This window comes from Eleutherodactylus coqui, chromosome 4 (assembly GCF_035609145.1).
Source record: "Eleutherodactylus coqui strain aEleCoq1 chromosome 4, aEleCoq1.hap1, whole genome shotgun sequence".
NCBI lineage: Eukaryota > Metazoa > Chordata > Amphibia > Anura > Eleutherodactylidae > Eleutherodactylus > Eleutherodactylus coqui.
In genome coordinates this window covers 190,901,102-190,916,942 of record NC_089840.1, presented here as the reverse complement: position 1 = coordinate 190,916,942, position 15,841 = coordinate 190,901,102, and the positions used below count along the sequence as shown (strand labels likewise).

The 15,841-nt window shown below is 42.4% G+C and overlaps 1 protein-coding gene across 3 annotated transcripts in view; it reads right to left on the bottom strand.

Annotated features, from left to right (window-relative positions):
* The window catches only part of UNC5B (unc-5 netrin receptor B), a 207,393-nt gene that overhangs the window by 22,809 nt on the left and 168,743 nt on the right, over positions 1–15,841 (bottom strand). Inside the window, exons 5-10 of one of the 3 annotated variants that reach the window (XM_066600478.1) lie at positions 14,495–14,675; positions 9,286–9,453; positions 8,476–8,640; positions 7,986–8,018; positions 4,538–4,732; positions 1,831–2,202 (exon numbers count right to left, since the gene is read on the bottom strand). In XM_066600478.1, coding sequence (XP_066456575.1) covers positions 1,831–2,202; positions 4,538–4,732; positions 7,986–8,018; positions 8,476–8,640; positions 9,286–9,453; positions 14,495–14,675 — 1,114 coding nt within the window. The remainder of the gene's footprint in view (positions 1–1,830; positions 2,203–4,537; positions 4,733–7,985; positions 8,019–8,475; positions 8,641–9,285; positions 9,454–14,494; positions 14,676–15,841) is intronic. The other 2 variants (XM_066600479.1, XM_066600480.1) reach the window with 2 other exon arrangements.

Sequence of the window (15,841 nt, the reverse complement as noted above, 5' to 3'; positions counted from 1 at the left end):
GGAATGGTACTACACTCGTTGTCAAAAACATTAAGCACCTAGAAGGAGTTTTCAGAATAGATTGAAACTTTCTCTGTGTGATTGGAACGTTGAAATAACTAAGCGATTACAATATCAGAGCAAAAAGGATCATTTATTGTGGAGAACTGACCCCTTGTAGGGAGGCGATAGTACCCTGTTGTACCGCCTCTAACTTGGATACAAGATATGGGCATGGAGGCATACAGGTTCCATATGATATCCTGCAGCTCATTGCTCCACATTTGCTGTAACTGAGCCTCTAGATCGTGAAAACTCATAGGCTGTCGAAGTTGACTTCCCAGATGGACCCATACATGTTCAATTGGCGATTTATCTGATGACCGGGCACCCACGGAAGTGTGACAGTGTTAGAGGCATTTCTGTGACTCCCTTGTCTGTGAGGCCGTGCTTTATCCTGCTGCCTCTTGGAAGCTGCCATGAGAGGAACAGATGTGGCTGCAGGATGTCCTTAACATATCACTGAGCTGCCACTGTCCCTTGTCATCCCAGACCATCACGCCAGCAGTGGGGCAGTGTGCTATTCCACAGCAAAGGCAGGATTGAGACACTCACCCCGAGGTCTTCAAACATGAGCATGGACATCCTTAATCCTCAAACAGCATGGGTTTGTCACTGAAGACAACTTGGTTCCATCCCCTAGAAGTCCAGTTTCATCTTTAACGACACCACTGTGATAGTGGGTGGATGTCAAAGGCAGTACATGTAATGGGTATTATGAGACCAAATGTCCTTCAGCCAAGCATTTAGAAATGCTTCTGACAGACACAGGGGTGTAAGAATGGCGCCACCTGTCTCTGGATGGTGGACAAAGAAACAATTGGAGCTGCTTGTGCTTTTTGGACAATAAGACAATCCTCTTCTGGTGGTCTGTAGGGGGGTCCTGAGCCTGGCCGTCTTGTCAACACCTCCTAACAGTCTGCTCAGAACAGCCCAGATGGAGGGCAATTCATTAACATGACCATCCAGCTATTTGCATTCCAATAATTTGCCCCTTCTCAAAATTTTTTTAACTGGGCGAGATCTCTTGGATTGCATCGTAGAGGTATCTAGAGGTCAACAAGCTCTACACAAGCGGAAGAAGAGATCACTGCATACAAGAAGCCTCTGAGAGCCTTTTATAGGGCAAGGGGGTGACCACTTTTAGGGCCTCAGGTAACAAGACCATTCATCTCATCATACCACAACTCCCATCATTTACATATCTGCCTGAGATGGCACTGCATGCAGTGTTCTGCAGCAAAATGCCAACTTCCTCTAGGGGGGGATTGATTTTTGACAAAGCGTGTGTATCCATTGCTCTTTTAAAAAGACACAGACTAAAAATACACATCGTCATTTTGTAATATTATGGGTTATGAACATGCCACTATTAGAAGCGGTAATTGCACATTTTATTCTACACAAGTACGTTACAGTACCAATTACGTTAAAGTACAATTTATACTAATGCCAATGTGCTGACATTTCCGCAGCTTTTAATGGCATTATTGGCACATACGTAAACAAAAAAAAAACTTTGTATATACGGCGCAACTTGACAGGCGTCTGTTAGAAAACACTTTATGTTAAACGTTAAACAGGTGCTCTGCATGGTCTGAATAGGAAATAATGCCATAGATGGCAAACATAATAATCCACAAGTCCTACAGTCTCCTGGATTTTTAGTCAAGTAAACAGTTTAACACTAACAAACATTAAGAGCCGCTTACAAGTACAACAATAATAGTGGCACAGGGTAACATACTTGTGGCAATAAAGGTGTAAATATGGCTTCAATGTCCCCCTTACCTGTGTTTGGGAAAGTCAGTCTACCGCCAAGGCTTCCAAACGTCCCCGTCACACTGTTACTAGAGTCCCGTGGCAATGTCAGGAGATGCTGGCTACTTATAGTTTTGTTCCTTGCATTAATGATGTTGGTATCTGATGGGTAAGACCCTATGGATTTAGGACCAAGCAAGTCATCGTGTATCCCAGGAGATAACCCCACTGGGGAAGAATTGAAGACTTTAATCTTTAGGTTTGGTAGTGGATCTAACAATGGAGAGTTGGTCATGGGAATTTTGTCTGCAGAATCTTGTAATGCGTACATATGGCCTCGATATATACCAGCATTGGCAGTTAAGTCTGGCTGCATTGATGGGTGCAATAAATGAGAATTATCTGCAATGAAAAACATTAAGAAGTCATAATTGTGACGCTTGTTAATGTAGATATCACATTTGTAAGTGGCTGTTGTCTAGCTCAGCGTTTCCCAACTCCAGTCCTGAAGTCACCCCAACACGTCATAAGGATATTTTATAGATGGGATTTTCTGAAGCACTGACAATAATTCCATCGCCTGTGCAGTGCTGAGGACATCCTGAAAACATGACCTGTTGAGCAGAATTTGAGTTGCGAAAGATTGGTCTAGACCATACTGAATAATAAGGGATCTCTAATCTACATAACGGCTATAATTAGATTAGGATTATTAATTGCAAGGGTGACAATGACTGTGGAGGTAAGAAAAGAAATTACTTGACCTTCATTAAGACATTTATGACTCTCAAACTTGGCATCCAGTCAGTGTGCTATATTTGTATAATAGCCTTATTAGAATTTTTGGACGGAAGTAACATTTTATTACAGCTGTAGCCCCTGACTTAATGGCCAAAGACATCATGCGGTATCCATCTAGACATGGCATAGACTACTATATATAATACTACAGAGTGTAGTCAAAAAGCCGGATCCACCGCTATATCTCACTACGGGTATCCTATATTGAAATAACACTAGCGTACTTGAATAGGAAGACATGGATGCGCTACACGATGGTCTGGTGCATGGGCTGCGGAACATGGATTTCAATTGTGTGTTGAGATAGAGAGTAAAACCCAATTGCATAGTTGAAGATATACCATATGAGAGAAGCAGAAATCTGTTTTCCACGTCTCTCTATGTCCCGTGGCACTGCTGCTATGCCTGAAGTAAGGAAAGTGTACTAGAAGTGTACTCCTGCTACGATAGGGACAGACCAACCAGAAAGTCATCCACCGTAAAGAGATTTAGGTACCGATTCAAGTTGAGAGTCCTTGGAATGAACACAAGTCCAATGAGACGATTGCACCCAATTCCAACCCACACATTCACACTGAAATTTGCATTGTCTTCTGATTGGTTTGTGAACTTACTAATAATTTGCGTTGCATCTGCACTGAATCGATTCTTCGACATTCACTAACACGGTCCTTCAATGAAAGCGTCAGCCCTGGACTGCACGGTCGAACGCTTCCATGCATGTATCATAACAGAAGTAGCAATTCGATTACCTTTTCCTTACTTTGCTCATAGCAGCGGTCCCATGGGACTTACGAGGATGTGGAAAATTGATTTCTGATTCTGATATGATACTCTTCAATGTTGCAATTGGGTTTTACTTTCGAGCTCTTACAGGGGCCCCAACACAAAACTGAAATCCATGTTCTGGGGCCCCCACCGGTGCATGCGTCATACTATCATGTAGCGTATCCATGCCTTCCTATTCAAGTATGCCATTGTTATTTCAATATAGGACACCAGTATTGGGATATAGCGCTGGATCAGACTTTTTAACTGCAAAGCATATAACGTTACCTAATGATAACTGCTGAAAATGAAAATGTGATCGTGTTTCTTTAACAAAAATGCAACACCAAGTAAACTCTTGCTTGATAACAATGCAACACCAAGTAAACTCTTGTTTAGAACAACAACTAATTTACTAAGTTACAATGTTAATCAGGCTTACGTTTAAAGGGGTTTTCCAACTCTTAAAAATGTATGACCTATTCAATAAGCTGAATAACGGAAGTCCAATGTTAGCCCTGGTACCCCCGGCCGATCAGCTCTTCAGTTGACCATCTATCCCCTGCAGGAAGCAGATCACTCTGGTACTGCAGGAACAGATCACATTAACTTCACTTTCATTGACCAAAGCTGATCTTTTATTTATGATCTAGCCTGCAGCTAGATCATCAATTTTTTAACTCCTAGAAAACCCCTTTAATATAGGTGTCCAAAACAGTGCTTGACTCATTCATTCAAAGATTGGCTCCTGATCTATTCTGTATCACACCTATGTTCTGCTCCAAAATAGAACAATTCTACTATGTAAATTTTCTATATAAAGACACAAAGGAAAGAAGACTAAAAAGGCAAACATTTTTATCATGACAGCGCATTGAAACATATTTTAGAAATCATTCTAAATCTCAATGTATTGAGGAATACATAACACTGTAATACCACACTGTGTAGAACACATATGTACTTATTAAATGGCAGATCTCCGAGAAGTTCAGACAGTAATTACAAAAAACATACAGTCAGTAATTACAATTCCCTGTATGGAATATTGCAGTTATTGGCTTCATCTGTTTTGTTATTAACACCATCTGCCAGCACCTCAGAATATGACAGTTAATGAGCATTCACAGTAGTGGATAGGTAATGGGGTCAAGCATATTAGCCATACCATGCCTAGAGGTCTTGAAGTTTACGGGATGAAAGCCTCCTGTAAGTGCAGCTGAGGAATCGGTGATGTCCGTGTCAAAATCACGGCAGTTGCGCCTGTACACAACTATCCCGACAGCCATGAGGATAACGATGAAGATGAAAATGGCAACGACTAGACCAGCATAGAGGGCCACATCTCCTGTTGAGTCCAACACTATTGAAGAAAAAGGACAAAATATCGCTAAGCAACTTCTCGTCCACAACTGTAGGCGGAACTCGCTGACGTTTTTACATTTGTGATATAATGCGCCAAATTGAAAACCAAAATTTGGCAAATGTTTTAGGCTTAAACTTGGATTGTCACTGAGCACTGCTTGTTGATACTTTATAATGGGTTTCAGACAACCAGCTAATGCAATATCTACACTGCAATAACCCACGAAAATTGTATGTAGTTATTTAAAGAGGTATTCTCATCTTGGCCCAAATGGGAATACTCCTTTGCATGTCACAGCTAGGATGGATGGAAGTACAGGAACAGCCGAGCGCCCTGCACTACGGTTTCCATAACTTCCACAGAAGTGAATAGGAGTTACAGAAACAGCGTAACACCGTGAGCTATATATGCGGTTTCTATAATTCAGCTGCTGCAGAAATAATGGTAACTCGCTGTGCCACCCTGTTGTTGTAGCTCTGATTCACTTATATGGAAGTTATGGGAACAACATAAAACAGCCTGCTCCACTGTTTCTGTAACTTCTGACCACCACATACAGTCGGATCGGGGATCGCTGGACTTGGATCTTGAGATAGATGAAGGTCCCAGGTCCCACACTTATTGGACTTTTACGATATATGTTGTGGTTATTCCACAAGAGTCCCAGGTGGGAATACCCATTTTACTATATTGAATCAATCAGCTATCACTTATGCTTTTCATACCCATTTTCAGCCAACTAAACATTCAATTAGAAAATGAAAGTTAAAAGGAGGCATAGCCAACTTAATTATGCCGGGCTCACACGAGTGTGATTTGCAGTGGTCCGCCCGCAAGAGCCACCTGCGCGGCATGCAGCAAGTACACAATGACATTGTTTCCAACATTGCAGTATTGTTGTGTGCCAGCAATTGCCAGCCATGCACAATCTTAGCGTGTACAAGATTGAACACGCTGCAATTTCTTTTGTTCACACATTTCAAGCGATACATGTGCGCAGCAACGCGGGAGCCTATGGCAGATTGGTACAGTCTATTACTCTTGGAAACCTGCACACGTAATACACTGTCAGCACACTCTCATGTGAGCTTGGTCTTCATATGACGGCCCAAGCAAACAGTATATTTGCCCTGATAAGGTCAATGTAGAGGTGTTGTTGAGATGACACAACGCCTTTGACTAATAGCTGCATGCTGTATGTATTTCTTAAATATACTGTAGTATTCAACTTAATTCCCATTACTAAGGAACATAACACAATGCACAAGATGGACATTTCTAGTTTCCGAGTCATCAAATTGTGTGGTTGACTTTATTCCCAGTTGACTACAATCCCATCTAAAGTCCACAACAAAACCTTGTCTTCTCTACACATCAACCTTCCTTCTAGAATATCTTTCAAGGACGATCACTCCCTCGCTACATTCTATAAGTAACTAATCAGATTCTCGCCTTGCTTTCTGCAGTAGAACACACAGTTGAATATTTCAGTCAATTGCAGCAAAGTGTTGTCATGGGGCGGTTCCTGCAGGTGAATTTTGTTTTTGCTACAAGTGTTTATTGTTCTCCTTCCAACCCTTCTCTTCCTGGAGCAATGTATAATTGTTTTAAATAATTTATACAAGTTATTTTAATATTTTATGAAGTACTTTAATTAATTGCTCCTCCACAGACCCTGTTTATACAGCAATTTCATATAATGTATGTAATAAACGGTCTACTGCTTGAAAGATGAAGGCTATTTTACATCTTCCCGACAATGCAGTAACTAGTTTTATACCCCAAAAAAGTTATTTGCTGATGTTGCCATTCTGACAATGCGAACTGCACTTAGGTTCATTAAACATAGAAGAGCTAAAGGGGAATGTGATTAAAATTACACTTGGCCTTTTAAAGTAGTAGAGATGGCTATTTTTGTTAACTGTTACAATATCTTTAAGGGGAAGTTTACTATTATAATCATTCATCAGGGAGTCTTTTAAAGGAATGTACCATGAAAAGAACCAATTCCCTCATCGTAGGATAGGAATTAAGGGTCGGTGGGGTTCAATCACTAGAACCCCACAGATCAGGAGAACAGGGGTCTTGAGTGTCTCTGTTCAAATGGAGAGGAGATGAGACATGTACATCTTTACGGGAACCGCAGATAGCCAAGGTTATCTCCGGCAGTGCCATAGAAATCAACACATCAGTAGTGTTTATGCGCATCCACACCTCCATTCATTCGGGAATATTTTGGGACCCGTGTTCTCATGACTGTCCCAGTGGTTGGACCTCACCGATCTGACACTCATGACCTATCATGTAGATAGTTGATAAGTTCTTTTCATTGGACAACCACTTTAAATGAATCTGTTTGGTTGAACATGCTGCTCTATCTACAGGAAGCATGTTACAGAGCAGGAGGAAGGAAGCCGATTGATAACGTGTTGCTGAAAAGATTCAGTATATGTTGTAACAATTATTTAAAGCAACCCTCCAGGTCCGAAAAAGCAAAGATGGCCGAACCGCATCTCTAACTCTCTGATGTACACTGTGCATTAGTACGCATTAGTAGCCTAAAACACTACATCTTGCTCTGACTGGTAAGCACTGTTCATTGGGGAAGCACTGGTCAATCAAACATACTAATGCACAGTGTGCATCAGGCAGTCACGATAGAGGTGTGGCCATCTTTGTCCAGGATCGGAGAGTCACTTAAATGTCGGTGGGGAAGTTACAGGAGAATGTGCATACAGAGAGAGCTGTAAATCATTGAACAGATCTGTCCCCTTCCTCTCTCCTACTCTCTGAATAAAACAGAAAACCGGAACCCTGAACGTAGTTGTGAAACCACCCATACTCTCTAATATACTGCCTGTAAATAGAGCGATATGATTAACGTGAAAGGTTTCCTTTAATACCATCTAAATATTTTTACATGCTCAATGCACTAGATGTTTTACCGCCCCAAATCGGTATGGCGTAAATAAGTCCCACTAGATGCCTTATTGGATGGCTGAATTGATGGCTTATTCTACCACACGGTGTCTTTATTTCTGTTTTTTACAACACTGTAGATCGCACTGTGAGGACTACTTTCCCTGCGCATGTGCTGCTGTGACAGATGCCGCAAATTGAGCAAAGTGTAAAGTCACACGACCCCAATGCTGCCGATTCAATGAAGGCAAAGTGATCAATCATGCAAAATAAGCAAACAAAAACATAAAAAGAGGATGAACAAAAATTAAAGTGATGAAATGAAACTTACAATGGCTGTTTGGCTCACCTAACACTCTCTTGTCTGTTAGAAACAAAAACCAAAATGAAATTAGTGTTCAAGGTGACGGATGGAGCGATCACAATGAAAGACCATGAGAAATGAGACAATTAGGAGAAAAAATGTAAACAATGATGGAATATGTAGAAAATTTTCCAACTATGGTTAGAATCTGAGATATGTAAAAACCAAGGCAACATCCCGTGTCTTCTTCTATTTGCCCATCACAAAGGGACAACCCCTCCAAACTATATGCATTATCTTAATGGTCATTTAAAAGCATTATAAATGGACAGCATAAAAGCATTATAAATAGTTGGCCTATAACATATATATGGAAAATGGGTCGACAAGCTTACTTGTCAAATTTGAATCCTTTAAACAGTCATTAGTTAGCAACAAACAAAATATTGGGGCTTATATTGAAAGTAGAGCTAAAACACACAACATCCACAAGGATTAATAATTATACAACACTTACTTTGCATACACAAGCCATCGGTGCAGTTTTTGGAGTCTAACAGCATTCCACTGCAGTCTTTACCCCCGTTTTTGGGAGTAGGCGCGTTACATTCTCTGCTCCTCCAATGAGTGCATTCAGTACTGCAGGCTGACCATTTGCTCCACTCAGTCCATCCTCCATCAACTGCAAACCATAAATCAAGCAAGATGTAGAAATAGAATAATAAAACAGTACCCACACTGCCAGAAAACTTTTGGCATGTCAAAAGTATTGATCAGCAGTGGTCCCACTGCCAAGACCCCTGTTCATTGCTACAATGAGGGGGCTGCAGTGCTGTGCCTCCGCGGCTGTGTTTGCTCTTTTTCGGCAACTTTCGGCAGCTGAAGCCAGTCTCAAAGAAGCAGCTTCCTGTACACCTCTATAAGAGGACTGGGGAAGGCAATGGCAAACCACCCCACAAAAAAACAGTATGCCAAGAAAACGTCATGATGTGCCGTCACCCTAGGAGTCAGTCATGACTCGGTGCTTGGACCAGGGGACTTTACCTTACCATACACCTCTATGAGGCTGTCTTTACCTGCCAGAGGTAGCCGAAAATGAGTGAACATAGCCGAAGATGCACAGCGATCGGTTGAGTGTAGCAGCCCCCCTCATTCTAGTGTTCATTGGGGGTCGCAGCAGTGGGACCTCCACTGATCAAAACTTTTGATCAAAGTTTTCTGAAAGTGCAGGTACTCTAAGTCTGCAAGACTTCATATATAACTACACATGACCTACTACCTAATAAGCATTAGCATTGCGTCTATTACTGCAAGAATGCACAAATACCTGGGCACATAGTGGTACAGGTTAGCTTCTGGAATGGTTGACCATCACAAAAAGCGCCACCATTTAGAGGGGTTGGATTTGTACACATTCTTGTCCTCTTCTGTATCCCCCGTCCACAGGGGTTGTTGCATGGAGACCATTCTGACCAGGATGACCATCCGCCATTCACTAAGGCAAGAAAAATGCAGATTAATTTGTAAGCGGCCATTTGTAATTCCATTTTACAAGAAGCCGAGGGCTGATGGCTCCTGAAACATATCAATGCTGATAACACGCAGAGGAAAAATCAGCAAAGAAAAATAATAGTTGTCTTAACTAATGACTTGAAAATATTTATAACCATCTGGTAAGCCAAAGTCCAGTCTGGAAAATTCTATGCCACCCACCGTCGGCTGGGTAAGGTTGGCACACAAACCCTAATAACAGGTGCTATGGTTATTTAATTATAAGCAGATGTAATTAATTTACTACTCTGAAAGATGCAAAGCGGTCTTTAGTTCTGGAGCTGCAGACATCTGCTACTTGAATTGCAAGCTTTTCTGTGCAGAAAAATTAAGCATCAGTCAAATTATTATGATTTCCTTGGATTTAAAGTATGCGTATTGTCCCTAATGAATGCCATTCATTTCTGAATTGTCTCATGTGTTTTCCTGATTAATTTAACCATTATTGTTGTGGTTTCCACAGTTAATGATTAAGAAATCAGGTCTACAGCTCCAATCTCTTCAATACGAGGCCTGCTGCAAAAATCAGTGTAAGGGCCCTTCTACATGGGATGAATGTCAGGTGCACAAGAGCCCAATAGTCATCCCAGTGATAACCTCTTCACACAGGAGCGATCAGCACTCAGTTATTGGAGTCGGGACGCACCGGAGATCACCCCAGCGACCCGCCTCCATCCCAATAAGCAAGCACTTGTTCGTAGATGATACTGCCTGTTCACGTGGGACGATCATCATTCAATTTTTATGCATGCAGAAACTGAACAACAAATGAATTATCGTTCATTCGTTGTTCGGTCGCTGCAAGCATTTGCACTGAATGATATTGTTCAGATTACCACGATCCAGCAGGGATGTGAATGATTATCGTTCCGTGTAAAAGGGCCCTGACACTAGACAATGATTTTTACTGTACTGAGTAACGGGTGAGGCATCATGCCTCGCACCACACACTAAAACTTTTATGCAAACTTTATTTTACTCTCTTTGTTGTCTCACAAACCACCTGTTCATATGTGCTATTATCGTAGATTTGGGTACCCTCCGTGATCCAGCCATCTAGCCAAGTACTACATGCACAGCTATTCATTTGAGTTCCTGCCATGTAACACTACATTTTGTATAGGCCAGTCAATCATGGTATCCCCTGATGAAAAAGGTTGATCACTGAAGATCGGTTCATTACACTAGATTCTATCTAAAAAATCTTCAAAGGACAGATCCTTTAAAGGGGTTGTCCCGCGGCAGCAAGTGGGTCTATACACTTCTGTATGGCCATATTAATGCACTTTGTAATATACATTGTGCATTAATTATGAGCCATACAGAAGTTATAAAAAGTTTTTTACTTACCTGCTCCGTTGCTAGCGTCCTCGTTCCCATGGAGCCGACTAATTTTCGCCCTCCGATGGCCAAATTAGCCGCGCTTGCGCAGTCCGGGTCTTCTGCTCTCTTCAATGGAGCCGCTCGTGCAGAATGCCGGCTCCGTGTAGCTCCGCCCCGTCACGTGCCGATTCCAGCCAATCAGGAGGCTGGAATCGGCAATGGACCGCACAGAAGAGCTGCGGTCCACGGAGGAAGAGGATCCCGGCGGCCATCTTCACCGGTAAGTATAGAAGTCACCGGAGCGCGGGGATTCAGGTAAGCGCTCCGGTAAGCTTTCTTTAGGTCCCTGCATCGGGGTTGTCTCGCGCCGAACGGGGGGGGGGGGGTTGAAAAAAAAAAAACCCGTTTCGGCGCGGGACAACCCCTTTAAAGCAGGGGTGTCTAACTCATCTTCAAAGGGATGATTGTAATTGTAAGATTGTATAGTAATAGTAACCCCTTAGTAGCCGCAGTAATAATAGTGCCCCATAGTCGTCCCAGTAGTAACAGTTACCCCCATAGTGGACCCAGTAGTAACAGTTACCTCCATAGTGGACCCAGTAGTAACATATACCCCAATAGTGGTCCCAGTAGTAACAGTTACTCCCATAGTGGCCCCAGTAGTAATAGGCAACCCCATAGGGATCCTAGGATTAACAGTTACCCCCATAGTGGTCCCAGTAGTAACAGTTACTTCCATTGTGGCCTCAGTAGTAATATGGAACCCCATAGTGATCCCAGTAGTAACAGTTACTCCCATAGTGGCCCCACTAGTAATAGGGGACCCCATAGTGTCCCCAGTAATAGGGACCCCCATAGTGGACCCAGTAATAGGGACCCCCATAGTGGACCCAGTAATAGGGACCCCCATAGTGGACCCAGTAATAGGGACCCCCATAGTGGACCCAGTAATAGGGACCCCCATAGTGGACCCAGTAGTAATAGGGACCCTCATTGTAGTCCCAGCATTAATACTGACTCCCACAGGGGCTGCAGTAGTAATAGTGAACCCCCTATTGGCCTCGGGGCCGGGCAGCATCCCTACAGGCATTCCACTCACCCGGTCTTCAGGCCTTGTCCAGCGGTGGCGGAAGCTCCTGCTGTGCCTGTGACCGCTGACCTCTCCCTTCAGCGTCTGCTCTGCCAACAGGATGGCGTGGGGAAGAGGTCAGTGGTCACAGACTGCTACTGGGCCATTCCTGCAGGCTGGATAATTGAAATACCTGTTAGGTTGCTGCATGGCCACGGGACACATAAAATGAGGCCAGATCGGCCCTCAGGCCTTATGCTTGGCATGTGTGCTTTAAAGGAAACATCTTTTCATTTGACAATACCAAACTTTCTTTACAACGGTCTTGCATTAGTGTTGGGGCAGACTTGCACTGCGTTGAATTTTTGGTAGCGTTCTATTGGTGCAACGAGTAAAACCCATGGATTAAACAAGTTCCTATGGAATGTAAACTCAAGCATCAGCTAAAACTGCCCAACTGTCTATATGGTTTTATTCTAAATCGAGCAGCTTTAATACTAATCCGTTCCAGTAATGGTCGTTGTGGTTATGTGTATTTATAGCAAACATGTACACGGCCTTCACAATCAGTAAAATAAAAAAGGTCTGAAGTCGATTGAACAATAAGCACAGTCAATATTGCTTCTCCCTTCTAGCACATTGCAGACAGCTATCTGCGGAGGGAAGAGTTCCTCCATGGCAGGCTGTTTTGGGTAATTGTTATACAGAATGAAACTGGCTGAAGATTTCCCGATTACAGACAAGGTAGATTTCTGTGCCTGACATTTACAGATATTTATTAAGACATGAACTCTAGTTATATTGCACATATGTTAAATGAATATGCTAAAGATTTCTCCCTGACTTCATATCTTAAGCCTACTGAAGATCCTATATAAGCCTGCTCAACCCTACACCACTCTGCTGTAGGATCTTCTTCATAAGCCTCCTCATGACAATGCCCTTTCCAGTGTGCAATATAATATAAATGCTAAATGTCTGAAGACGTGTGGGAAATGGTTAAAAATCTGGTGCCGGACGCAGCTCTCCAAAAAGTAGCAGCATTAAAAGTGTGAAGGATATTCTTTATTGTATCAAATTTGTGAACCAGCAGATAAACACGTATCAATGCACAGCCTCTTCTTCAGTTAAGCTGGGATAGAACACACTGGCTTGAAGGGTTGTTGATCCGGGGATTATTTCGATTGGAGTCAGGGTGGAATTTCTTTCCCCTTAAATTGGAAAAATTGGTTTGTACCACAATGGGTTGTTTTGCCTTCCTCTGGATCAACATTGGGGGGTAATAGGCTGAACTGGTTGGATATGTGTCTTTTTCCAGCCTTACATACTATGTTACTGATGGAATACTTGGTTGTGCATTTCTGTTCTTTTGGCTCACTTCATAGACGTGGCCTATTGGGTGTAACAATACCATTCGGTGTTTCTAATGTTACTGCAGCTGATGAGACTTCTTAAAACTTTTTTTTTTTTTTTTTACAAACTTCAGACTTCATTTGCTGTCATCAAAAGTTTTTTTTTAAACAAATTTTGCAATGTAACGAGGCGCTGTAACAGTTAAACAGTTTTAAAATATTTGATATGTCATAGTGATATGTCAAACGTTTTGATCGGTGGAGGGTCCAGGTGCTAGGATCCCCACCATTTGCCAAAATTAACAGGCAGAAACCCTCATCTGAGCACTGTGCCCATTTTTGTACAGTGGTGTACAGGTTTTTATAAGAAGTCTATTGAGCCCATACACCACTTAAAATAACAATGGCGAATGGCTGTCACAGTGCAGAGGGATCAGCCCTATTCTCATCTGCACAAGGAAAGACTAGAAGCAATGGGATGAAACTGAAGGGGTGGAGACAGATTAGATATTAGACAGTGAGGGTGACCAGTGAGCGGAACAGGTTGCCACAGAAGGTGGTGAGTTCTCCATCAATGGAAGTCTTGAACCAGAGGTTGTACAGACATCTGTCTGGGATGATTTAGTGAATCCTGCATTGAACAGGGGGTTAGACTCGATGACCCTGGAGGTCCCCTCCAACTCTATCAATCTATGAATATAACAGGCACTGCGCTCAGCTGAGTATTTCTGCCTGTTCATTATAGCATCGGTGGGGGTTTCAGCATCCGAAACCTCAGCGATCAGAACTTTTGACATGAGTCTATGAAATGTAAAAAAGTTTTGAAAAACTTCAGTTAGAATTTAAGGCTATATGTATGCAGGTGTTATATACCGTATCTTGAAATTCTGTATGTTCCACCTTCCAAATATAGTCCTTGTTAAAATGTTATTTTTGATACATTGGGTTCAATAGGTATATCTAACAACTTATTATTCATAAATGGAACACTCCCTCCACCTTTACCCCTGTGGTTCAGTATGAAGGATGAAAATCTGAAAACCATTTTACTTCCTAATAAAGCTATAAACTAATAATAAAGATCATCAATAAGTAACACATGACAACCAAAAAAATAATCCCCATTATATTACATATTACAAAACAGTAGCGTAACTGATGACATCACATCACCACACTGTTACACCCAATCAATGTGAGAAACTATGGAATTAAGCTATGGCATTTTTCGTAATACATACCATAAACTATGACGGTCGCGGTGGTACTTCTGCGCTTGGCAACAATATTCTTAGCAACGCAGGTGTAGTTGGCGGTATCGGAAAGCCGGGCTTGCTTAATTATGAGGTTGTGGTCAATTGTTATGAGGAAATTAGTGTCTTGAGTAGGGTCAATAATGTCTTCATTTCTTAACCACTCCACCTAATAAGTGAGAAGGGAGGAGAGTGAGAACATCCAAAGAACATATGATTAAAAAGCGAATAGATGACTGACCTCGGAATCAACAACAATTAGTCTTCTTTGAACCAGAATAGCTGGAAGAGGATTGCAGACGCTTGAAAAGGTTACATTCGCAAAGCAGTCCACAATTAATCCACTTTCAGAGCACCTCGTATTAAACATGATAATGTGCACAGTGGGGAATGACCAATTCATTTGCAAGTGGGGAATACATAAAACCTGGGACTGATTTCACATTTGTAGAATTGCGATTCTGGATGCGAACACAATGCGTGTATGTTTAAAAAACAAAATTGCATCTATGTACTTGCTACTTTCACATGCGTTTATATAAGAAAAAAAAAAAATCGCAAGTGTTTCCAACGGTTTTTATTAGTTAAAATCTAGAGATGAGCGAGCGTACTCGGAAAAGCACTACTCGCTCGAGTAATTTGCTTTATCCGAGTATCGCTGTGCTCGTCCCTGAAGATTCGGGTGCCGCTGCGGCTGACAGGTGAGTCGCAGCGGGGAGCAGGGGAGAGCGGGCGGGAGAGAGGGAGAGAAAGATCTCCCCTCCGTTCCTCCCCGTTCTCCCCTGCAGCTCCCCGCCGGCACCCGAATCTTCAGGGACGAGCACAGCGATACTCGGATAAAGCAAATTACTCGAGCGAGTAGTGCTTTTCCGAGTACGCTCGCTCATCCCTATTAAAATCTCATCGCACATGCATGCAAATTGTATGGTATGCGAGTGTGATGCAATTCTTTTTAAAGATCCCGTAGGAAGAAATGGGCAATTCCTCATGAGGAATCACCCAAAAATAGGAATCCATCGAGATTTCAAACTCACAGCATCTCTGCAAGAAAATAAAAATAACTTGTGTATAAACACATTGAATTCAAAGTGTTGATTTCACACACGGTTCTGTCCATGTCACTATCATGCACCCTAAGGCCCAAATGTCCATGGGCAGATCAGATTCTGCATGTGGGAGCCCACAGTGGAATCGACCCTGCCCGAGGATACTGCGGTTCTTCTATTTTCTTCACACTACAGATGTGTGCGGAAGCACGGGCCGCTGCGCCGCCGCACATGCGCAGTAGAGGTTTTTGTTTTCTTTAACTCCTGCTTCACGTGGAATCCGCGAACC